This window comes from Biomphalaria glabrata, chromosome 13 (assembly GCF_947242115.1).
Source record: "Biomphalaria glabrata chromosome 13, xgBioGlab47.1, whole genome shotgun sequence".
In the NCBI taxonomy this organism is placed as follows: domain Eukaryota; kingdom Metazoa; phylum Mollusca; class Gastropoda; family Planorbidae; genus Biomphalaria; species Biomphalaria glabrata.
The window spans coordinates 13,843,781-13,869,813 of NC_074723.1; the positions used below are offsets into that span (position 1 = coordinate 13,843,781).

Consider the following 26,033-nt stretch of genomic DNA (forward strand, 5'->3'; position numbering starts at 1 on the left):
AAATGATTTTGAATCGCGATCAAGACAGAAAAAAGAAATGTTACGAAACGCTTTTGTTGATGTCGTTAAAGTTATTGGGACTTTGTAAGAAATAAGGACTTTGTAAGAAATAAGGACTTTGTAAGAAATAAGGACTTTGTAAGAAATAAGGACTTTGTAAGAAATAAGGACTTTGTTGAAAAATAGGATGGCTGCCTGGTCGTGCGGTTTGCGAGCTGGACTGTCTTTCGGACATCGATGGTTCGGGTTCAAACCATGCCCGCTTCCATCCCCCGTCGGTCAGTTCATCTTTGGTCATTTCATCCCCGGTCATTTAAGAAAGAGCAATGATTATCTGTTTCTATGACCAACGGTTAAAGAGCAGGGTGTCACGTGGCCAGCACTACGACCAACCACCTTTCCCCAACTAAAGTCAGATACCCATTAGAGTTGGCTGGACTCAGGGGAGCCTTAAAAATCCCGAAATTCAAAATCCCAGTCTTCACCGAGATTCAAACCCAGGACCCAGGGTTCAGAATCCAAGCGCTTAACCCCTCAGCCACCGCGCGATAAGTCAGTCATATGTCCCTCAAATTTCAGTCTTGGCCCGCACAGCACTTTTGAATTATGTGGAGCTGCGATTGTTTCGTTACCACAATAAATAGTGTGTTACAGACGCTCAAAGTGCAGGAAAACATTTGGCGTGATGCCCTGCCCCGGTCCACGTCAAACCCCCTAATTTGTACTTTTTTTTGTGTGCTCTAATGCGGTTGTGTCTTAAGTAAGCGATTCAGATACATCGAAGTAGAAAAACAAGCATTGGTTTTTCAAACTGAGCTTCAAAGGTAATTTCTTTACATGTCAAAAACAGCATACTTAGTAGACCCAAACTAGGTTATGGGCGTGCAGAGGTTGCATGAATACGAGGTAAAGGGAGGTACTAAAAACAAGTGCACTATGACAGGGAAACAATGAAAGGATGGTGTGTGTGTGGGGGGGGGGGTCAGCTGCACATGGGCGTAGCCAGGATTTTTTCTTTTCGGGGGCGGGGTGCGGAATTTTTCCTTTCCAATATATATAGCACATATATACGTGCGTGTGTGTGTGTGTGCATAATTAAACTTTATTACATTCTGACCCTTCATTCTTTCAAAAGACGTTTATTGTACCCTAGAATTGGCTCTTCCTATAGTTAGTAAACAAATTGTAGACTACCCGCCATTGCCAGCATGGGGGTCTGAGGGACTGGTGTGAGCTCGCCCCGTCGCCATGCACTATTTCCGGTATTAAAAGCCAACAAAATGCACATGCTGAGGTATCTACGGTGCATTATCCTGCTATCAAAAAGTTTATTTTAAAAATCTTACTGACTTAGATCCTCCCGCGTCGTTCGACGCATTAGGCATCAAAACTCTCTGTATGGGGGTATTTAAACTCAAAACCATTAGGAGAGGTTTTAAACTTTAAAAAAATCCCTCTGGAGGAGGAGGTTAAACTCACCCCCCTCACCCTTGGTATGGCTTCGCTCATAGAATATAAAAACAAAACCCTCTTGGCTGCGCTGGGGCAAGCGATGGTTTAGTATTAAAATCTCACCTAAAATAAACAGAATCAAAGCATAACACCAGTCACTAAATTCCTATCTCCGTTCATTTCACCCCCAACCTGGCTATGCCAATGGGTCAGCATATAAAGGATTAAAGTTTCCAGATACTGAATTCAAGCGAGGTAACTATTTTGTAACTAAAAATAAAAATGCCTAAGTTACCAAACGTTGTTATTTGCTCTTACCCCGGTCACATTGCCACGAATCACACTAAGTTTGTGAACATAACAATTAGCGCAATCATTAATTAAGCAATGAGAAGTTTGGCATGTAAACACACACACAGACACACAAATGGAGCCAAGGACACATTTTAGAAATGTATTTTCTTATATAATTTTTTTTACACAACAATATTTGCACTAAGAAACCAAAGAAGCTAGGCAATTGAAACATCAAGATTTCATTTTGGAAGAGTAATATATGTGTTGATCCTATCACTTATACGGTAGCTCACCAATGTAGTTACCACTGTGGATCAAAAATAATCAATCAATCAATCAATCAATCTATCTATCTATCTATCTATCTATCTATCTATCTATCTATCTATCTATCTACAGTGTATGTCTAATGTCTGCCTTTATCTCAGTATGTTGTAACCAGTATCTCCTAGTATACTTACGGTGGATTATACTCGCAGAAGACCAAGTTGGGCCACTGTCCCATTCCAGATGGACAATGGATTATAGCACAGCCTACAAACTCCGTGTTTCTCCATACAATCTTCAAATGTGATAATAAAACATTACTGTACTCAAGTTGTACTTAGCAAAGACATAAAGGATATGTGTCATAGTTAGTTTGGTGCAAAGTTTATTTGTAAGCCTAATTTCTATGAATGTAATTATGATTTATTATCTTCATATTTCATTTTGATTACTTATCATTCACATTATTCATATCATTGTGTAAATATCATAGTTTTTTTTATTTTATAGACGACTTTGTGCGCATGGTGTGTCTGTTAGACTTAACCTAGGGACTAATATGATTATAATACAAAAAGACAAACAATAATTCTTATTAAAATGATTACAAACATTGTAATTAAATGTATACTTAGCTACCTAACATTTAAAATATGTAATAATATATAACCAAAGTCCTGACAACATGGCCGGATTGAAGTAAATGGATGTCATGAAATATGGTTTAAATAGAATAATTGTTATGCCAATGTCCTCCATAAAAATAACAAAACGTTAATTAAGAAACGATAATGACAAACGTGTGTTTCGGGGGGGGAGGAGGGGGGATTCGAGTAAAATAAATATTTTTAATTTTCTAGATTAGCGGTTCTCAATCTGTTGGTCGCGATTAACGAATGGTCTCCTAAGACCATTGCCAGTTCCTTTTTCTTTTCTTTGGTTGTCTTTCAAGGATAGATGTTGCAGATAACTGAATTAGAATTCAAACATTGTAATTGTCGCAGTATCAAAAGTATTGTTAACGGATGACGTGAAGTATTTTAATGATGGCGATAAAACAGAGTTTCGTTTCTTAAAACCTTAAAATGACTACTCCAGCTTTTGATGTATTTTGTTTAAAATGTCCATTACAGAGCGCATCATTCATGTACACACCATGCCCAGTGTGCTTAGGACTAATCCTTTTATGTGGACTAGTGGGGGGGGGGGGAGAGATCTGGCAGAAGGTTTCTATGTTGTCTTTATAGGCTCAGTAAACAAGACTCCGCTCGAGTCAGGATTCGAACTCAAGCCCCTGTATGTTAACCGAGCTGTAGACAAGTGGTTTTGGCTTCTCAGCCACATATCCCCACCATTAAGTGACTTATGAACAAAATAATTTTTAAATTACTTTTTAAGGGGTTGTGGAACTGTGAAGGCTGAGAATTGCTGTTCTAGATCTTTTTTAATATAATGACTTAGTAGGTCATCTTGTATGTTTGGATGCCTTTAAAGGCTTAAAACAAAAGCGTAATTTACAATATAGGTTACTCTAAATATTAGAAATAGGCCTACTGAAAGAATATAGGAGTCAATGGTGATACCTGAGAATAATGGCCACAAGAATAGTCAGAACGAGTAATACAGCTCCATTGATCGTAGTCTACAAAATTCTTTTCATTGATCCAACTTTTAACGGCGTCTGCGGCAAGTTCCGGGTGGTTCCATTTAGCAGCTGCGAGAAGAAACAAACAGGTACATAAGGCCTATTCATCAGCACAAAATAGGGAAAGAGAGGAACGCGCAGAGTGGCCAGTTTTACAAGGACTTTTATAAGGCTCGTGATTTTTTGACATTCCCCTTTTTTTTTCTTTGCTAATTATTTTGTTTTATTACAACTTGATTCTGTTATAACCAATTAGGTGGCTCTATATTGTTATAACTCTGCCATGCGCACCGCTATCCATGCTAGTGCAGAAAGTGCGCACTTCTAGAAACCAGACTAGGAAGGATGTTTACATGAGGAAGAAGAAGGATTTCTGCCCAAGTCTAGAGCAGAAGTGAAAAGACTGTGCTAGAGATTGATGTTGTTATAATGCATTTGTGATGTCCTATGAATAAACATCACTGCCTCCTTGAGTTGCCTCCCCTACGTCATTACAATATTTTAAAAGAGGCCAGAGGTTTTGTTGTTTTATTTAAATCTGTTTTATTAGTTAATGTTTAGTGTGTTTTTCAACCAAAGAATAGCAAGTGCTGAAAACGGCGCAGACGACGAATTGGGAACTAAAATAGAACTCTGTTAGACAAGCATCAGTTTAACAAAATATGTAGGTCACAGCTGAGTCTGCCAATCCAAATAACATACTTCATTCATCCTTCACACACGAATACATCGCTTTAATTTAATACGTTTTTTTAGCTCAATGGTATAAGTTTTCTACTTACGACTGCTTGCATACAGGTTTTCTCCGTAGGGACCATTTGAGTGTTGAAATTGGCATTTTTTGCCTTCTGAAGCAGCGTATCTGGCCAGTTCATAGTCCCATTTCTTTAAAAAAATAATAATTCATAGAAGTTTGATTATTTAAAAAAAAACGAGGATCCTTTAACAATCATTAATAATAATAATAATAATCTTTATTGTCCCTTTGGAGTGGCTAGCATTTTTTTTTTACTGACAGTGAACATTACCTTCAATACCTCGACCAAATGACATAGGCATATACAATTTGTTATGTAGTGGTAGAGGACGCAGCTGCCAGTTAAATTTGTCAAATTATAATCATCTTAAAATTAAATTTAGTCCGGATGTCTAGATATTCTATATCTTGAACACACGTCTGTAAGCGAATATTCCCGCATGTATTCAAAGTTAAATAAATAAATAGACTTCCAGAAACATTTTGCGCACCTTCTTCTAGGTCTGGATCTATAATTATATACTCTTAGTAGATTTATACATTCGCTCATGATTCGCTTAACCAGGATTTTTTAAAGGTGCGATTTGGCGCGAGATAAAAAAACGTAAAAAAAAAAAAAAAAGAAGTCATCAGCTTCATAGAGGAGGATATTTCTTTAACTTTTTTACAATTTTTTAAACAAACATTTTTAATATTTTAATGTGGCGTTAGTTTTCAGATCTTCAATGTTTCTCTTACCAGAGGATTGAGTTGGAGCTCTGCCCTTGCATTATTGTGTTCCAGCAGGAAGGCATTAATGTCCTCAGTGGTGAGCTTAGCTACCTGACATGCGACATGACAAATACCCAAACAAGTACAGAACAAAATCGCTAGAAGCAGTTTCGCCATTCACCGTAACTGTAATAGACGCAACTACATGACAAAGGCGATTTTTAAACAAGACATTACAGTAATAGAAAATTTAAAAAGAAAATGAAATCGAGAGAAAAAAAGGTGAAGGAGATTTGAAGATTTCAGGCAGACAGAAGGAATAAGTTGGTATAAAACAACACCAAATGATTCTTTGAAATCGCTCTATTTGCTTATATTACCTACATTTCATTGTCCTGCTAGAAGGTTCAGAATTCTCATTATCTAATTTGATTATAAAGGTTAAGCATGCTCATTTTAGGAGGTGCGGTGGCTGAGCGGTAAAGCGCTTGGATTCCGAACCGGGGAGAGGGGGTTCGAAACCTGGTCGCCTCTGAGCCCACACAGCTCTAATGGATACCTGACGTTAGATGGGAAAAAATAAAGGGGTTTGGTCGTTGTGATGGCCACTTAAAAAGGGGAACTTTGCTCATTTTATGTACATATAACATATCATTTTTTACCAATCTTATATAAACACATTCCGACTATCAGGGTGGAATCTTGGAGATCCGATCTTATTTCTCCGACCTCCCATTCTCGGATTAAATTGAAACTATGCAGTTTTTTATTGCCGATGACAACACAGAAATAAAACAAAACAAAAAAAACTAACCAATTAGTCGTGTTTAAATAATTTTGTTTTATTTAGAATTTACTAAGATAATGGGAGCCAAGCATTCTGTAGAGAATTAGGTCGTAGCGGCTAAGCGTCGGCCTTCAATCATGGAGGCTGGAGACCTTGGGTTTGAATCAGACTCGAGCAACTTAAAAAAGAAAAGTTTTTGAAAGAGCAACACGGAAATCTCCCCCCCCCCCCCCAAAAAAAAACAAAAAAAAAACCATTTACCGCCTCCCCCTCTCCCCTAGCTGGTCCATAAAAAGTGATTTGTCCATAGCAAACTAAGTCTGAAATGTGCAATGTCACTCAATAAGCTTTGTTTCTTTGTATTCCTTTGCGATATAATTGTTACAAATTAAAACAAGATCATGACTTAATTATTCCTTATCCGGACCAATCGAGGGTCAGCACCTGAGTTTGTGTGATCTTAATTCCTCTTTGTAATCTTGTTATATCATGTTATACAGTAGTTACAGGTTGTATGTATACAAAATACATATTTATAAATTGGAAACCAACCGAAAAATGTTTTTTCCCTTCTTGAAACATGTTTCGCTTCTCTAGTAAGTCAGAAAAGACATGCTATTTATGTTTGAAATTAGATTCTACTTACTTTCTCCTTCCGCTTGTATCCGTGAACTTGTGTACTAGGACCGGTGTACACAAACTGTGTGAGAGAAACTTAATGGCTACAAGCAGCGACAATTATGCAGTATCAGCGTTTCTTAAATGGAGAAACTTAATTAAAAAGTAAAAAGTCGATAAACCTTAAGTACAGAAGACTTAGATCTGCTTCCTTGTTCAACATCGATAATGTTTGTACAAAGCTAGTATCAACTCACCCTGTCTGTCTGTGTCTAGTAAAAAGTTTGTACATGTTATTTCTCTCGCTTTAAAATAAGTTGGAAACAAAAATGCATAACCATACAATCTTCTATAGTCACAACCACCTCACTAGCGGAGTGATTAGCATATTTACTCAGACATCCATTTCCAGATAAGTGAAAGAATCAAGTGTAGTGAGAAAGTTAAAAGCATGAAATAGCGCAAACCAACAATTGGTAATTTTATTGGTCTAGATCTATTACAAATTTAAATACATGACTGATCAAAACTAATTGATAGGCTACAATTTTACTTCGTATAAGCTTTGTTTTTTGTTTTTTATAATTTAAAAAAATGTTCCTGTTTTCGTTCTAGAATGCGTAAAGATCGAATCTAAAAGTGATGTCTGAAATCTTGTTCATGATTCTTTTTTTTTATTTATTTATTTGATATTGTGGCATGTCATGTGTTTCAATGCCTTAGTGTTTGATCTTATAATAAGAGAGTGAGGCAAATAAACGCTTGGCTTTTATTTCAAACTTTGCGACTTTGTTGTGTAGCTTTTACTTTGTATAGGCAATCTGGCAAGTGTTGTTTGTTGTTGTTGTTTTAGATCTATCTATTTCGTTACTTTCAGTATGTCAAATGGGATCCAACAATCAAGTATGTTTGTGTATCTAGCATCGAGACAGGGGTGAGACACGGGTGCATCTTATCTCCCTTCCTTTTCCTCCTAGCCATCGACTACATAATGAGGAGAGCAATGAACCAGACTGCCTTTGGTATTCCATGGCGTGAACAAAACCGAATGACGGACTTGAACTTTGCCAAAGACGTTGCACTACTTGAGGCTACAAATAAATGCATGCATGAAATGACGGAGAGCCTAGATAGAGAGGCCCCCAAAATTGGCCTCCGCATAAACTTAGATAAGACTAACATTTTGCGAGTGGGATATAAGGCAAAGGGTGCCCCCGTCAGACTTGGCGAGTCCAAGCTTGTAGAGTTGGACATGTTCACTTACCTTGACAGCATCCTAACAAATGATGGGTATGTCTACCATGATGTAGCGTGCCGAATAGGAAAGGCAGGGAGCATTTTCCAAAGGCTGTAGCCTATTTGGACAAGCCAAGCCATTGGACTCGAGACAAAAATACACATTCTTAACACAATTGTCTCCCAACTGCAACATATGCATGTAAGACATGGAAGTCATCTGTCAAAATTGAGAAAAGACTAAATGTGGCTCAACAAAAATGGCTGAGACGGATTTTAGGAGTCAGTTATAGAGATCGGGTCTCAATCACGGAAATCTTATTCTGAACTAGGAGTCGACCCTTTAGTAAAGTTGTAACAGAGCGTCACATGAGGTTTGCTGGGCATGTTCTACGACAAAATGAACTACGCATACCAAGGGTTGCGAAAAAAAAAAAGGAAAAAAAAAACTTGACACCGCTTACGTCACTTGGCTCACAGCAGTACACTAAAACATTTCTTCGTAAACAAGAACAAGTTTTAATGAATCAATTGGCGTAATTAAACATTTGCGCACCATCTTATTGTAGATTGATCTATTATCTAACTATGGAAGAAAAATAATGAAATTAAATTTGTTGATGTATGATTAGTTATTGTCTTTTAAAGGCTTAATAAATTGTTTACATTTTAATTGCGTAGACCCGTAGGTAGCTTTTACTTTGTTATTATTTTTCTGGTGAATTACTGTAATTTGGTCAAGCTTCGAAGTCTACTGTCCCATACCAAAAACATAGGAAATGGTTATAAAATAGCTTATCTATGCCTTACTTGCACACACTGAACATGATAACCTGGGCCGGCCCTAACCTTTGCTGGGTCCTTTGCACTGGCGGATCCAGGGGGGGGGGCGGTAGGGGCGATCGCCTCCCCCCCCCACTCGGCCGACCCCCCCCCCCCCCCGAAGGGGGGGGGGCGGCCGAACTTTAGTATAGGATTCACACAATTTGTATACGAATTTATTACTTATGTTAAAAATATATACTAATTATTTATATTTCAACCTATTTTTAGATTATTTCGCCCCCCCCCTCTAGTATGTTGGCCGATTTGGTGGGGTCGGGAGGGGGCGATGGTATCAATCCCGCCCCCCCCCCCTTAACTTTCGAGTGGGGGGGCGGTCCAATTTATTGGTAGAAATCACAGCCTGCTAACAAAATCAATTAAATATCTATATCCTTGTAACTTGTTATTGATATTTTAACCGATCTTTATATTATGTCGTTCCCTGTTTGCCGATTGGTGGGGGGAGGGGACGAATATCTCTTCTGCCCTTCCCACCTAAACCCTTTGAGTGGGGAGGGCGGTCCGTTTTTATTGAGAAATCATAGTTTGTGAACAAAATTAGTTGAATTAATATATACATTTTATATTATGTCGCTCCCTTTCTGGTATTTTGGCCGATTCGGTGGGGTAAGGGGGGGGGCGATTGCAAGTACTGCCCTCCCCACTCTAGCCCTCTGAGTGCTGGGGGGGGGCGGTCCTATTTTTGTGGAGAATCATAGTTTGTGAATAAAATTAGTTGAATATCTATATAATATAAACTACGTATTGATATGTGACCCATTGTAAATATGTCGTACCACACTCTAATCTCAAATTGTATCATTAGAAAATTTAAATGAAAAAGGGTTGTACCAGGTGGGAGGGGCGATACATGCAATCGCATTTCCCCCATCGGACAAATCAATACTTTTTCTTTTTGTATTATAGTTAAGAAATTACAAAATTAAAAAAATCTGTCACTAATATAATTTATATATACTATAAATTAAATTCTTATATCGAGTCACCCCATACCTATTCTTTAATGCCAAATGCAATCTTTAGCAGAAATTAGTAAAGGAGCCAGGATTAATCGTTTTCACTCTACCGCCATTCCCATTTCCAGACAGAGTTTATGTAATTTCACATGAAGTTATCATAAGTATTTTAAGAAAGACTTTGCATTTGAAAAGTTAGAATTCAAACGAAATTTTTCAGTATAAGAGTCATGATTGAGATGAGTTCTAGACTCAAATAACGTTTTCATAGTCGCCTTTTCCCAACCTTTACTCAATCTGATATTTTTCTAGCTAAATAAATTTGGGACTATTACTCACAATTTATGCTAGAGTTTTCTTGAATACTATTTATCGAATAAGTTTTTTTTCGGCGGCGATCCTCAAAGCAAAAATCTAAATACGTGGGGTATCCTATCTTTTCAAGGAACAAATCGGTTTTATTTGCAATGTATTATGGGTCTATAAATTCAAATTAGAATATTTTTCAAGTACAACATTATTCGAAAGGTCGTTTTTTAATAGTATGAATAATGAGCTTCAGGTCAGGAGAATGCGTTTCTGCAGTGAAGAATGCAAGAAAACGCTTTTGGCGTCGGGGCTTCGCCCCGAACTCCATTTATGGGTAATGAGTTGTAGATGTCAGGAGAATGCGTTTCTGCAATGAAGAATGCAAGAAAACGCTTTTGGCGTCGGGGCTTCGCCCCGAAATCCATTTATGAATAATGAGCTGTACTTGTCAGGAGAATGCGTTTCTGCAGTGAAAAAAGCAAGAAAACGCTTTTGGCGTCGGGGCTTCGCCCCGAACTACATTGTGAAGAATGAGATGTACTTGTCAGGAGAATGCGTATCTGCAGTCAAAAAAGCAAGAAAACGCTTATGGCGTCGGGGCTTCGCCCCGAACTCCATTGATGAATAATGAGCTGTACTTGTCAGGAGAATGCGTTTCTGCAGTGAAAAAAGCAAGAAAACGCTTTTGGCGTCGGGGCTTCGCCCCGAACTACATTGTGAAGAATGAGCTGTACTTGTCAGGAGAATGCGTATCTGCAGTCAAAAAAGCAAGAAAACGCTTATGGCGTCGGGGCTTCGTCACGAACTCCATTGATGAATAATGAGCTGTACTTGTCAGGAGAATGCGTTTCTGCAGTGAAAAAAGCAAGAAAACGCTTTTGGCGTCGGGGCTTCGCCCCGAACTACATTGTGAAGAATGAGTTGTACTTGTCAGGAGAATGCGTATCTGCAGTCAAAAAAGCAAGAAAACGCTTATGGCGTCGGGGCTTCGCCACGAACTCCATTGATGAATAATGAGCTGTACTTGTCAGGAGAATGCGTTTCTGCAGTGAAAAAAGCAAGAAAACGCTTTTGGCGTCGGGGCTTCGCCCCGAACTACATTGTGAAGAATGAGATGTACTTGTCAGGAGAATGCGTATCTGCAGTCAAAAAAGCAAGAAAACGCTTATGGCGTCGGGGCTTCGCCCCGAACTCCATTGATGAATAATGAGCTGTACTTGTCAGGAGAATGCGTTTCTGCAGTGAAAAAAGCAAGAAAACGCTTTTGGCGTCGGGGCTTCGCCCCGAACTACATTGTGAAGAATGAGCTGTACTTGTCAGGAGAATGCGTATCTGCAGTCGAAAAAGCAAGAAAACGCTTATGGCGTCGGGGCTTCGCCCCGAACTCCATTGATGAATAATGAGCTGTACTTGTCAGGAGAATGCGTTTCTGCAGTGAAAAAAGCAAGAAAACGCTTTTGGCGTCGGGGCTTCGCCCCGAACTACATTGTGAAGAATGAGCTGTACTTGTCAGGAGAATGCGTATCTGCAGTCAAAAAAGCAAGAAAACGCTTATGGCGTCGGGGCTTCGCCACGAACTCCATTGATGAATAATGAGCTGTGCTTGTCAGGAGAATGCGTTTCTGCAGTGAAAAAAGCAAGAAAACGCTTTTGGCGTCGGGGCTTCGCCCCGAACTACATTGTGAAGAATGAGCTGTACTTGTCAGGAGAATGCGTGTCTGCAGTCAAAAAAGCAAGAAAACGCTTATGGCGTCGGGGCTTCGCCCCGAACTCCATTGATGAATAATGAGCTGTACTTGTCAGGAGAATGCGTTTCTGCAGTGAAAAAAGCAAGAAAACGCTAATGGCGTCGGGGCTTCGCCCCGAACTTCACCAGAGAACCTTATAGCGCTGCCCCAGTTGTTTTGGTTTTCGCCGAAGGTTGAGAAATGCTTTTTTTATTCTCATATATATATATATATGTGTGCGTGTGTGTGTGTGTGTGTGCGCGCGCGCGCGCTGTATGCACGTTTATGCCTAGGGTTAGGGTTTACTGGGCGTTAGGGTTAGGGTTTGGAAAAAAATCGCCCCCCCCCCCACTCCAAAGTTCTGGATCCGCTAGTGGTCCTTTGTGAAACGGATTGCGCGCAGCCCAATCAGGGGAGGGATAAGGATAATAAGTGAAAATTAAGATTTTGTATTAGAAAATAAATTCGTCTTTGCATTACATTTTCATTAAATGAAAGCTGACGATGCCGTTTTTTAAATCACGCTTAGGATTGGCGTTTACCTTATTGATTGAAACCCCAAAATGACAATTTTGTCTATTTTAAGGACATTTTTGTGAGTTTCAGGAGATTTCCAGGAGCTTCTTGAAAACAAGGAGTGGTTCTCTCAACCCCTCTTTGTGGATCTGAGACATGAGTACTTTATAGAAAGCAACTAAGACTTCTTGAACGCCTTCACCAAAGATATTTGCACACCATCATGGACATACGGTGGCAAGATCGCACTACAAACAGCAATATTCTTGCGAAATGGTCCGACAGTCACGCAGGGCAGGGTAATTTCTTTTAAGTAATCTGAAAAGGGGTCGGCGTAACAATGACGCTTCTTTGGAATACTAACGCGATGTTTCTAAGTCTCTTAGGAAAAAATGCACTATTTTACTTTGTTACAAGGTGCACGTTTTACCCTATAAAGTAGAGATTTTGCATCACTTGATGCTGTGAAATAAAGCCATCTGAATGTACTAATTGCAATATTAAATGTCAGAACCAGAACGTAACCATTTTAGAAGTTACACTGCAAAGACTTTCTTCCAAGCCAATAATAACCCAATAGTTTTACGCAAAAGATGCATTGTAAAACGACACAACGTGAGTTATGGTTTGTCTAGACTGTAGGAGGACTTTTCGTAATTAGAAAAATATTCCCAAAATGACTTCTGGTATATATCCTTCCATAACAAATTATTCATCCGAGCCAGGCTCGGTCACCTGGTACTAAATATATATATACGTATATACAAGAATTGCTCGCGGGATTAAAACATTTTTCGACGCATCAACAATATTACAAAGAAACTAGGCCATTGAAGCATCAGTTGTTTTTTTTTTGTTTTTTTTTTTTTGTTTATTTATTTTAGAAGCATAATAAATCTATGTTTATCACTTGTACGGTAGCTCACCAATGAAGTTACCACTGTGGATAAAAGAAATACAATTAGTTTTTCAATCAATCAATCAATCAATCAATCAGTCTATCTATCTATCTATCTATCTATCTATCTATCTATCTATCTATCTATCTATCTGTCTATCTGTCTATCTAGTCTGTTATGTATATATAATGTCTGCCTTTATCTCAGTATATTGTAACCAGTATTTCCTTGTATACGTACCGTGGATTATACTCGCAGAAGACCAAGTTGGGCCACTGTCCCATTCCAGGTGAACAATAGCGCAGCCTACAAACTCTGTGTTCCTCCATACAATCTTCACCACGTGATTAAACAATAAAAGATGACTTTAGATAAGTTGTACCTAACAAAGAACAATGGGGCATGGCAGGATCGGATTGAGGTAAGTGTAGGCCCAGGAATATGGGTTTAATGCAATACTTATTCTATCATTTTCCATGTCAGTGACATAAAGAGTGCGCTTAGAAACGTTGATGGTAAACGTGTTTAAGGGGGGGGGGAGGAGGTGTATGTCAGTTTAAAAAATTGTTTAGATAGGTCATCAGCTCTCAACCCTGATGGCGATTTTAAAACAAGTTTCTTGAGACCACTACAGCATGTGGTATATCTGATAAAGTTGGTTCAAAGTTCGGAAAAAGTATTAAACCTCTTGGAACAAATATAATATTTGTGGTGTCTGTACAGATGTTGCTCCAAGTATTCCATGCCGGCGGTATGGATATCAACGCCATCAAAAGTCATTGGAACTCAGTGTGTCGACAAATGGAAAACTACAAAGACAGTGAAACAAGAAGTAATGAGAAACGTTGCTAGTTCTATCAATGTCCCCTAAGAGAATTTTTTTTGTTTGTTTGTTTACAGTTTTGGACTTTGGTAGCCTGGTAAGGGGAATGATATTGAAGGGGTCACGTAACTTTAAAGGCTGATGACTGATGTTCTAGATCTTTGTTACACTTGGTAGGTCCTGTTAGCTATAACGAGGACTTTATAGGCTAAATACGATAGTAGTTGACAATGTAGTACTATTGGAAAAACTGAAAGAATATAGGAGTCAATGGTGATACCTGAGAATAATGGCCACAGGAGTCGTCAGAACGAGTAATACAGCTCCATTGATCGTAGTCTACAAATTTCTGTTCCTCGATCCAACTTTTAACGGCGTCTGCGGCAAGTTCCGCGTGGTTCCATTTAGCAGCTGCGAGAAGAAACAAACAGGTACATTATGACTATTCATCAGCACAAAATAGGGAAAGAGAGGAACGCGCAGAGTGGCCAGTAAGGCATTTGACAAGGACTTTCTAGATTCAGATACACACAGCTTCTATAGTAATTATAACTTATTTTTAAGACTATATCTTCAAAGAGGCCAGAAGATTTTTTTTCTATGTTTTTTTAATCTTTTTTTTTTGTTTTTAGTTATGTTTTTAATTATTTTTTTTATCAAAGAATCGCTATGCTGAAAACAGTGCAGACGACGAAATGGTAACTAAAATAGAACTCCGCCTGACAAGCATCAGTTTAACAAAATATGTAGGTCACAGCTGAGTCTGCCAATCTAAATAACATACTTCATTCTTCCTTCGCACACGAATATATCGCTTTATTATAATACGTTTTTTTTTAGCTCAATGGTATAAGTTTTCTACTTACGACTGCTTGCATACAGGTTTTCTCCGTAGGGACCATTTGAGTGTTCAAACTGGCATTTTCCACCTTCCGAGGCAGCATAACTGGCCAGTTCATTGTCCCATTTCTGCAAGGAAAAAATATTTTATAGTAATAATCATAATGTAATAGCTTAAGGGAAGCAACTCAATGAAGCAACAATGTTTATTTACAGGGACATCACAAGTATATAAAACAACATCTGTCTTTAACACAGTCTCTTCATATCGGCTCTAGCTCTAGCTTGGTCGGGGCTGGTTCATTTCCTTCTAAAGTCAACATCCTGAGCAGTCTGGTTTCTGGCAGTGCGCACCTTCTGCACTATCTTGAATGGCGGTGTGCATGGCGGGGCGGGGTTATAATAATAATAATAATTGAGGCTCCTTTAACTATCAACATTAAATATGATATAAGGATCTTGAGCCCTTTTGAGTGGCTAGCATTTGTTTTACTTATTAAACAGACACAATGAACATTAAACTGACAATAAAAAAAGAATAAATAAAAATAACGTTATCAGTGAGTAAGGACATTACAAATATAAACAATTTATTTCAGAAAAGTCCTAAATACTTAAAAAAAACGAAGCTATTGTAAGTGTAGTTGTATAAATTAGTTTGGATCAGTCATGCATTAAACATTAATCAATTTGTACGATTAAAAATATTTTACTAAATGTTTTTGTTTAACGCAATTTTATGCATTTACCTATCTAAATGTGGACCAGTTGGGAAAGCTGGGCGAGGGGGGGGGTAATCTATGAAAAAGTTACCGTATTCGCTTTTTAAATACATTTATGGGGAAAAAAAGTTGAACGATAGAATATAGGACTCGAGGGCTCAAGCCTTCTCAGGCTAACACACTACCAACACCATGTCAATGTGGTGCTTATGAAATAAGAAAGTTTTATTGTTATATATTGTTAGTTTAAAACTTTAAAGCGGTGGCCCACTTCTCTCTGCAAAGTATAGAAGGATTAATTCTCTTATAACAACACATAAGTCAAGTGCAATTTCTTTCCATTGTTCGATACCAAACAAAATAATTTAATTATCAATAGTTAATTAACTAATTGGTTATTATTTTATAAATTGATTCTTGTTTAGTCAGGTAAAAGAAATTATTGAGCCAAATTTCAGCTTGATCCGAGATTGGGTAAAGGAGAAATAAAAGGTACAGACCTTGTACCAGACATAGTAAGTTCATATAAGCTTTGAAAAACAATGAGAAATAGACACAAAAGACCTTATAAACACGCCAGACCCTTCTAACTGTCTAAAAAGGTTTGAACTAAATCCCCTTCATCAACATTTGACCATGAAGAGGAATTTATCCCGTTGCCAGGAAGGAAAGTTTGCTCTTAACTGACACCTCTCTCAGGAGGCCCTAAACACCAAAGTGATCATTTATTAACACCCGTCTTTTATGAGACTCGACTTCTTGAGCCAACGTCATAGTTTCCTCCTCATATGCGAAGTTATTCACCCTTCCTTTTTAAAAAAAAAAGAAACTTCTGCACAATTTGTTTGAAAAGTTTTCACTTTCTCTTACCAGAGGATTGAGTTGGAGCTCGGCCCTTACACTGTTGTGTTCCAGCAAGAAGGCGTCAATGTCCTCAGTGGTGAGCTCAGCTACCTGACCCGAGACACGACAAATACTCAAGCAGGTGCAGAACACAAAAGCAAGTAGCAACACCGCCATTCTTTATATCTGTAATGAGGCAACTGCATGAGAACTAAGAGTTTTAAACAATTTTTAACTAGAGTTTCAAAAAGGTTTATATATAAAACTTTAGTTGTCTTCATCAATTTTTTTGATTGGACAGCAGACGTGGAATGTTAGCCCTAAAAAAAAAAAGAAAAAACAGCAGTTATTTACAAGATCATAATAATAAGGCTTGTCTTCGAGTCCGAAGATCAATGAGGAATCCAGTAGGCTATTTACAAATGCTTAAAGATATTGAAGTATAAAAGGACAATTATTGTATGAACTCAGACTCCTCTTTTTATGTGTACTTTAAGTAAACGTTTCAAAATCGAAATGGTTTAAGAAGTATTCTTGCTCAAGATTCTTACATATAAGTTGCAAACAAATGTCACGCTGTATGATATCAAGTAAAACAAGATGGCAAGAATACAAACCATATTGATTTAATAATATTTAATAATATTATTTGTCCTAGTTTTGGAGGATAGTTCCACTCTGAAACCTCTACTTCATGTTCTAGTAGATTCTTCTTATTAAAACAAAGAAATTAAGATTTTCATTAGTATGTTTGGTAGATTACAATCAATTCACGAACTTTATAAAATGAAATTAAAGAAGACCTTCATTAAATCTTAGATTAGATTCATTGTGGTTGCATTTTTAATGTCTTAACAGGTATATATCTACATACAAATCTTGGCTTACACTTGATATTTTTTTAGCTAGACCAGTGTCTCCCAAACTGTGTTCCGCGGAGTCCTAGTGTTCCACGAGGCCAGAATAAGTGTTCCAAGAAGTACTGGGATAGTTAACTAGAAGGCCACCGCGTGTTCTGTTCAATACACACTGAGCTGGACGGTAAAGCCAAATATTCAATAATAATTATTAAACCATTTTGAATGATAGAAAAAAAAGATAAGAATACAATTTATAACATTATTTTGTTCTAGATCTAAACGAAATAATAAAAGAGCAATTTTAGCGGACCCCGAAAGTGGAATAGCCGCTATTAGATTTTTGTGGTCAGTCCGAACCGCTTAGAGCTTAAACACTAGATAAGATATAGAAAATCCGATATCATGATAGATCTTTCAAAGTTCTGATGCACCGGCTACTTTTTTTTCTGAAAGCGTAAAATTTAATTTCTAAAGTTAATTACGCAATCGGTTTTCTAAAAAAAAAAACACAAAAAAAAACAACAACACATTTTGACGACTATTAACAATTAATGATAAGAAACAGGGGAGAAGATGCAATTGTGAATTTTAACACTTTCATGCAAACGAGTTTAGTTTCTAAAATAATATTTTAACAAATAAAATTTTAAATTACTAAAATTAATACGTTCTACCAGACGGGCTACTTACATTATAAATTACAATTATTAGGCCTACTTTTTAAAAAAATAAAGAATACTTTAAGTATGTATATAAGTCGAACTTAAAAGAACAATTAAAAAGCAATATTTAGAGCTCTACAAATGAAGCGTAATCCACACATCCATAACATTGAACTCGACGCGTTGATTGAGAGATTGGCTTTTTACAAAACAATTAAATCAATTAGATAATCACTTAAGAACATCAATCAGGCCAGGTTCACACTGAAGCCTGTAATAATAATAACATTAATAAATCTCTGTATCCTGTTGTCAGTCGGACCATTAGTATCTGCAGCACTTTCAAAACGCACACGTCTCTTCTTTTTGTATTGGCGAAGGTAGGGTTGTGGTTGTAGATAGTTTACACTTCATTGTTTCTTATATTCATACTGAATATAGTGAGACCTGATTTACCAATTATGGACACTGTACAAACCGTCTTTGTAACCTTGTTTTATTTTGAGTTATACATTAGCTTTAAGTTCTATGCATACAAAAAAAACATATTTCTAAATTGAAATTCGATAACGACCAAAAAAAAAAAGAAGCTTTTTCTTGGAATAAAGAATTACGTTTAGCTTAGTAAAAACAACAAAAATGCTAGTCATTTTGTATATCTTCTTATCTTACATAATACAGACGTTATTAAAAAAAAATTAGATTGTACTAACTTATCCTTCCGCTTCAATCAGTGAGCTTGTTTTTGTTTATTTTATCTGTGTACACAAACCGTGGAAAAGTAACGTAATAACAACGGAGAGCGAAATCAGTGCAATATCAGCGTATCGAGAAACTAATTAAAAAGTATTTTTAATTTAAAAAAAAAACCGTCGTTAGGCCTTAAGAAGCCAAGCTCTACTTAATTTTTTTTTCGACCATTTATATTTCCTGGGATGCAGATATAAAGATTACTTGATCGAATATAGAATCTATGTTTTGTCCGATTCAGAGCTCTTTCTTGTAGCCTCTTTTATTTCTTTCTGGGTCTTAGGTTATAACCATGCGTAGGAAGGGAAGGATCAGGAGGTATCTCTGGCGTAGACTTTTCTCCTTGCAAGTTGTAACTGTCCTGTACGGGACTCGAGTCAATATTGGCCTCTGGCATTGGGTGGCTCCCCTGTGAGTCACTGATGACTTCTGGCTGGTTGTACATCATTGGGGTGGGACTCAGTGAATTACTGATAGTTTCATGCATGTAGCGACTCCCTGGTGAGAGATCCAAAGAGTCACCGACCTCTTGAGGCAGAATACCGTTCTCTGGTTCGAAATAGTCGTTCGTGGAACTTTCCTTTGGCGCCAGGTGCCTAAGCGACACTGTCTCCTCCCGGCCGTTTGGAAATCGTATATGGGCGTACTGTGGGTTGCAGCTAATAAGTTCAACCTCTTGTACCAATGGGTCAAATTTTGAAGATCTTACAGGGGATTTTAGTAATACTTTGCCTGGGTTCTGTAGCCAAGTAGGCAAGGATGTTCCCGTTGGCGATCTTCTGTTGAATTTGAAGATCCGTTCGTGTGGAGTTTCATTAGTAGAAGTACACAGTAATGATCGAATTGAGTGAAGTGCCTGGGGCAACACAGATTCCCACTGTGATAGTTCCAACTTCCCTGAGTCCAATGCTAATAAAATAGCCTGCCACAATGTTTTATTCAGCTTTTCAATTTGCCCATTTCCTTTGGCATTATAGGGCGTTGTCCTGCTAGTGGCTATGCCCTTAGAATGTAGATATTCTGTAGTTTCTGTGGACATAAATGATGTGCCACGATCAGAGTGGATGTAACTGGGTGTTCCAAAGAGGAAAAATAACTGGTCGAAGCACTTTATTACTGTCTTAGATGTCATATCAGGACAGGGAAAAGCGAATGGAAACCGCGAATATTCGTCAATCATTGTTAACAAATACTTGTTGCGAGTAGCTGATGGCAAAGGACCTTTAAAGTCAACACTTATTCTTTCAAACGGCTGTGTGGCCTTGATGAGCGTACCTGCAAATTCCTTATAGAATTGCGGTTTAATTCTATTGCAGGTTCTGCATTGTTGAATGGTCTGTCTGACCTCTTCAACCGAGAAGGGTAAGTTCTTTGACCTGACATAATGTAGAAGTCTAGTGACACCTGGATGACACAGGTAGTCATGGTACGTCTTCAGGCTACTTTGTTTCGTCATGGTTGCACAGTGCCCTCTAGACAAGGTGTCTGCTGCTGTGTTGGCGTTCCCAGGTCTATACTGTATATCAAACTTGAAGCTTGCCAGTTCCAATTTCCACCTTTGTATCTTATCGTTTTTAATTTTCTTGTCATGAGTGTCTTTAAATATGTATGAAATAGACCGCTGGTCCGTAATAAGGGTAAAATGATTGCCACACAAATAATGCTTCCATTTGCGTATGGCTTCAATTATTGCAGTGGCTTCTTTCTCTATGGCAGATTGATGCCTTTCAGTAGGTGAAAGAGTTCTAGAGAAGAATGCAATAGGTCTTCCCTCCTGATTTAAAGTGGCAGCTACTGCGATGTCAGAAGCGTCAGTTTCCACAATTAGAGGATGGTCATACTTTATGGTGAAAATTGCTGCTTTCTGCAATTCTTCTTGCAAGTCTTCCAACGCTGTTTTTACTTCTGTAGGTACAGGAAAAATTTGATTTTTCATTATAGGATACATTTTGTCGGAGAAATTTGGTATCCAGTGAGCATAATATGCCAAAAGTCCTACAATCCTTTTCTGAGACTTCAGATCTTTTGGAGGTGGCAAATCTCGCAGAGCTTGAAATCTATCAGGGTCCGACTTCAAATGCCCTTTGGATATTTCATATCCAAGCAGCTTTACCTTCTTAGTAGCAAATACACTTTTACTTTCGTTGAAAGTTATTCCGTATTCCAGAGCTACCTTCTGAAAATGCAACAGATTTTTGTTATGGGAGTCTACATCTGTACCACATATTGTTACATTGTCGACATAGGCAAACGTGTCAGACAACTTTTCTTTTTCTATAATAGTGTCTATGGTTTTCTGGAAGCAAGCTACACCGTTAGTGACCCCAAAGGGTATTCTGCAAAACTGGTAGAGTTTACCACAAGCTTCGAAGGCTGTGTATTTCTTTTCGCTCTGTTGGATAGGTATTTGGTGATAAGCACTCTCCAGATCCAATGTGCTAAAGATTTCATACCTGGAAATTTTCTCCACCATTTCATCCACTCTAGGCATGGGGTAAGCGTCCAGGTAAGTAAATCTATTTATAGTTTGGCTATAATCAACGACCATTCGCTTTTTGTGCCGTTCATTGGTCGTGACAAGGACTTGAGCTCTCCAAGGTGATTTGGAAGGTTCAATGATACCGTTTCGTATCAATTTCTCAACTTCAGCTTTAATAAATTGTGTGTCTTGGAAGGAGTAACGACGAGATTTAGTAGCTATAGGTCTGCAATCAGGGGATAAATTTGCAAACAATTGTGGTGCCTCTACCTTAACAGCATTGAGCGAGCAGACATGAAATGCAGGTCGACCACCGTTGAATGGAATTATCAGTTCTTTGTGTAATGCGAGGAAATCTAACCCAAGCACTACATCAGTGCAAAGTTCATCTAGTAACGAAAGTTTGAATTGATTGTAAACTTCCCCTTTGTATTTTAGCGATGCAAACGTGTGGCCTCTTGTGACGCTTGACAGTTGAGATGACGCCATAGAAATTTTGTGCTTTGAACGTGTCACTGACCAATCGTACTCTCTTGGTATGTTTGAAGAAATGTAGCTTTCCCCGCTACCTGTATCAATTAGGGCTTTTAGGTTCACGCCATTTACAGAGATGTGTACTGTTGATTTAGTTAAACCAGGTACAGACGAAGTAGCAATTAGTGATGTTAGATGTGTAGAGTCCTTAATGCAGCTACAATCTTTACAAGATTGTCTTTTAATCTCGTGGCTAGGAGATGTTTTGACTTTTGTTTTGGTTTTAGGAGTGTTGCGAGACCTGCAAACCTTCGAAAAATGTCCATTTTTCCCGCACGAATGACACATGCAGTCTTTGGCAGGGCATTTCGCTCTGAGATGCCGACTACCTCCGCAAAAGAAACATTTAGTATTCACTGTTGCGATTGTTTCTGAGTCCACCATTTCTTCGGTTGAGATTGCCGATGACGAAAGAGATGACTCTACCAATTGAGACGGAGTACTAAACGAACTGGATTCTTTTTGGGCCATGTCGAGAGTCTTGGCAATATCTAAAGCCATTTTCAAGTCAAGGGATCTTTTCTCAAGTAGCCTCTGTCTAATTACACTCGAACGCATGCCGCTAACAAAGGCATCGCGAATGGCGTCCTCTTCATTTTTGTCAGCACTGACAGCTCGGAACTGACAATCTCTGGCCATCACTCTCAGCTCGTGTACAAATTGATCAAGACTTTGATCGACTTCTTGTTTGCAAGTTGCAAGCAAATGTCGGGCCAATGTTTCATTAGGGGCCTTCACAAATAAATTCTCAAGAATAGATTTTGCTTCTGAGTATTTAGAACAGGTAGAAATGTACTGATATAAGGATGGAGACACAAAGTTGCATAGCAGGTCAAACTGTTCGCTTTCACTAGCCCCTACCTTCGTTGCGAATCTGTCAAAACAAGAAATCCAATGTTTCCATGTAACTGAAGCATTAGTTGAACTAGGATCAGCATCCAGTCTATTGGGACGCAAAAACTTGTCCATTTAAGAATGGTTTTATTGAAATAAATTGTAATATACTAAGTCAATTCATAACCTTAGAAACAAGGCTTTATTTCAATAAAACACGACTGATACACACAATAACACAGTACAGACTGGTCACGATTCACAGACTACGATAATGCGAACACGATTACAAATACTAGCACGATTACAAGCACGGGTAACACACAAGTTCATTTAACGATCACTCCAGCTAGCAATCAAGCGTGTGCAGTGAGATCCATCAATAGAACATAATCAATGGAACAGATATAGGCGTGCCACATAGTTGACAGAACATGAGACAGAATCTAGACACAAATAATTACAATGTACGTCTTTTGTTAAAAAAAAAATGGAACATCAATTCTAATCGATCCAAAAACACTAATCTTGGTAGGGAAGAATGAAACTCTAGATGAGATCTATGTTACATACTAGAATAACACAACGGCCACGCCCGTTGATTTCTTCCCTGGCTATATTATTGAAGACGGAACATTCTTTCCTTTTTTTTAACATTCCGTAGACTATTGCAATAGTGCAAACTTTTAAATACCTTGGTGCTATCCTAGACAATAAACTAAATTTTACTGTAATTACTGATTATATCAGCAAAAAAGAGCAGTAAAGATTATGATTACTGAGAAAACTGTCCTCGTTTAATGTTAGTAAAAAGGCCTTGGCTATGTTTTATCACGCTCACATCTGCAATATTTTAAGTTTTAATATCACTGCCTGGTATGGCAATCTGAGCATTAGAAATAAAAATAAACTCCATAGAATTCTAAATGCTGCTGCTAAAGTCATAGGCAAAAAATAAACCCCATTTAGGCAGTTGTTTGAGACAAACATCCATAAAAAAGCTAAAAAGATTCTGGAAATTAAAAAAATCACCCTTTGGGTCAGGATTTTTTTTTTTATTTTACCATCACAAAAGAGATACAAGACACCGATAGCCAAGACAAACAGACACATTCAAATCATTAAATAGCAACAATTTGATATAAACGTTTCTCATGTAATTTATGAGTGAGTCTGGTGTGAATGTACATTTTGTTTGTTTTCTAGTTACAATGTTTTGTTTGGTGTAATGCACAAATTGTAAGACAAATTTCCTTACGGACACTAAAGATTATTGTTCTTATTAAACTGGCCGCACTTCACCTATCCTTCTAACATCATTTTTAGCCGGTCATTTCTAGTTTCTATTACACTGAATAGGAGCTGCTCGCTTTCTTTTTCTTTCCTTCTCTCTCTCTCTCTCCTTTCTTTCTCTCTCTCTCTCCTATTCTCTCTCTCTCCTTTTCTCTCTCTCTCTCTCTTCTTCTTCTCTCTCCTTTTCTTTCTCTCTCTCCTTTTCTTTCTCTCTCTCCTTTTCTCTTTCTCTCACTCTCTTCTTCTCTCTCTCTCCTTTTCTCTCTCTCTCCTTTTCTCTCTCTTTCTCCTTTTCTCTCTCTCTCTCTCTCTTCTCTCTCCTTTTCTCTCTCTCTCCCTTTCTCTCTCTTTCTCCTTTTCTCTCTCTCCCTTCTTCTTATCTCTCTCTCCTCTTTCCTTCTTTGTCTTCCTCTTGAACCTCCTTTTTTTTCTCCTACGCCTCGTTATATTACCTGACATAGACTTTTGACTTGAATTATTAGAAGAATCGTCCTACAGACCTCCATCCCTCGGACTCACTCTCTCTCTCTCTCACACACACACACATTTTTTAATTTCTGAATTTACTTCGGCTTTTCAATTTAGTATCATAATATTTCATATATACTCCATGTCGTCTTTCTGGCAGATCCCCACCCACTTCATCTTTCAGAATGTTCACTTTTTAAAAAATGATAATGCTAATCTGTAAACACTGTCTTATCAAGCACCTGTTGTGCAAAATTTCATTTGAATCTATTTTATAGTTTTTGAGTTCTCTTGATACAGAGGTACACAAATCAATTAGCCAGTGAGTGGTATTTGGCGCATCTATATTATATTTCTAAGTTACCACCCACTGAATGATTGATCAAGTGAGATTTCGTACATAGGTTTCTTTTACCTCCTATGCACTCACTAAGAACCGGTTTTAAAAGATTCACAAACTGATCAACGCAATTCGCAAAACAAAAACAAAAAAACAATATAATATAGTTGAAATGTTATATGTAAGTTTCGGCACGTCTCAGATAAACATTAAATGAAATTTATATCCAATTGTAGTCACTTTACATGGAATAGAACAACATACGTTCTTAACAAGACCACGAAATCTTGATAAGGAGCTGATAGAAAGAACAAAATAATGTTTTATAGTCCCCTATTGTCACAAATAAAAAATGATATAATTATTAGATAGTAAAGTAATACCAACATTTAGTTGAGAAAAGTGTTTACACAAAAGTTTTGAATCTTGTAGATCTACATAAAAATATAAAATAATTAAATCAATTGAATTTCTTGTAGTGAGTGTTAAAATTTAGTTTAGTGCAGTTCATTATTACGTACAAATGACAAAGTTCCTCAGAATGACATTCTTTGACGAACTTCTACAACAAGTGTGATGAATGCCAGTCTGTATTGTAGTCAACTGTTGATGCTTGTCAGATTATGACAAATTACTTGGCGAATGTATGAGTTTCTTGTTCGGGTGTATTCCAGTGTAGTTAACTAATAACACAGACGGACAACATCGATTTAACAAGTAGAGAGTTGAGTCTGAAATTCGTTGAACAGTTTAACAAGTGTTTAATCCATGAAAAGGCCACAGTCTAAGTCTCTGTCTATAAAACACGTCTTTAGCATATAAAATTCTATCGCTGATTTTCTGTCTCTAAGAAGCCTCCAACCCAACAAAGTGAAAACGTCACTAGTCTCGTTCAATATACGTCTACTATGGTGCGTCTCTACCTAACTAAAATATAAACTAAATGCCTAACACAAGCTAATCAGCTAACAGAATTAAAAAAATGACAGGCTTCTATAAAAAAAACTGATCCCCTCATTTTCTATTAGCATCCTCCAACACCACAACTTTCGATCTCAAACTATTTGGCCCTTGAAATATAGAGACCTTACGAATTTTGCACCTGTGGTTAGTTTGGCCAGAAACTTTGACTACATACTATAACTTACTACTACATACAAAAACACAACCAATTAAACTACTCAGAAAGCTACAAAGATAAAGACACATTTCAGCACTCTTGTCCATTGTGCTGATTTAATGAATACTGACAGTAATGCTCAGAGTGAAATTTCAACTCGAGTTAGGTTCTCTTGGAGGTTCACGCAACAATATTTGAGATAATGTAGGCTGCAATTTCACAAAAGAACACTAGGCTCAAATCACTAGGTCCCTAATACTGTACAATACTTGCACGCACTCCAAGACACTCAGGGAGCTTATATCCCTTTAATCCAATATAGAGGCTGAGTAATAAAACACTTGGCTACCGAACCGAAGGTCTCGGATTGGATTTTCGATGATGACTGGGATTTTGAATTTCCAGATTTTAAGGACGCCCCTGATTACATCCAACTCTAAAG

The 26,033-nt window shown here is 37.7% G+C and overlaps 2 protein-coding genes across 2 annotated transcripts; both read right to left on the reverse strand.

The window, feature by feature from the left end:
* Positions 1 to 1,892: 1,892 nt before the first annotated feature.
* On the reverse strand, positions 1,893 to 5,306 carry LOC106061181 (uncharacterized). Its single transcript, XM_056007335.1, has 5 exons — positions 5,157 to 5,306; positions 4,444 to 4,546; positions 3,600 to 3,730; positions 2,211 to 2,311; positions 1,893 to 2,056 (listed from the first exon to the last, which is right to left on the reverse strand). The coding sequence occupies exons 1-5, from the start codon at positions 5,304 to 5,306 to the stop codon at positions 2,023 to 2,025; spliced, it is 519 nt and encodes a 172-aa protein (XP_055863310.1). The 3' UTR covers positions 1,893 to 2,022.
* A 7,724-nt stretch (positions 5,307 to 13,030) lies between these two features.
* On the reverse strand, positions 13,031 to 18,651 carry LOC106061182 (uncharacterized). Its single transcript, XM_056008389.1, has 6 exons — positions 18,487 to 18,651; positions 16,279 to 16,462; positions 14,713 to 14,815; positions 14,127 to 14,257; positions 13,287 to 13,357; positions 13,031 to 13,064 (listed from the first exon to the last, which is right to left on the reverse strand). Exons 2-6 carry the CDS (start codon positions 16,426 to 16,428, stop codon positions 13,031 to 13,033), a joined length of 489 nt encoding a protein of 162 aa, XP_055864364.1. The 5' UTR covers positions 16,429 to 16,462; positions 18,487 to 18,651.
* Positions 18,652 to 26,033: the final 7,382 nt, after the last annotated feature.

Bases quoted from the DNA above. Each gene is read 5' to 3' on its own strand.
- LOC106061181 (XM_056007335.1), bottom strand. From the start codon at position 5,306: ATGGCGAAACTGCTTCTAGCGATTTTGTTCTGTACTTGTTTGGGTATT. The intron at 3,731-4,443 runs GTAAGTAGAAAA...TTCTTCTCGCAG, and splicing joins AAACCTGTATGCAAGCAGTC to CTGCTAAATGGAACCACCCG. The intron at 2,057-2,210 runs GTAAGTATACTA...TTTGATCCACAG, and splicing joins TTCTGCGAGTATAATCCACC to TGGTAACTACATTGGTGAGC.
- LOC106061182 (XM_056008389.1), bottom strand. From the start codon at position 16,428: ATGGCGGTGTTGCTACTTGCTTTTGTGTTCTGCACCTGCTTGAGTATT. The intron at 14,258-14,712 runs GTAAGTAGAAAA...TTCTTCTCGCAG, and splicing joins AAACCTGTATGCAAGCAGTC to CTGCTAAATGGAACCACGCG. The intron at 13,358-14,126 runs GTATCACCATTG...CACGTGGTGAAG, and splicing joins CCTGTGGCCATTATTCTCAG to ATTGTATGGAGGAACACAGA.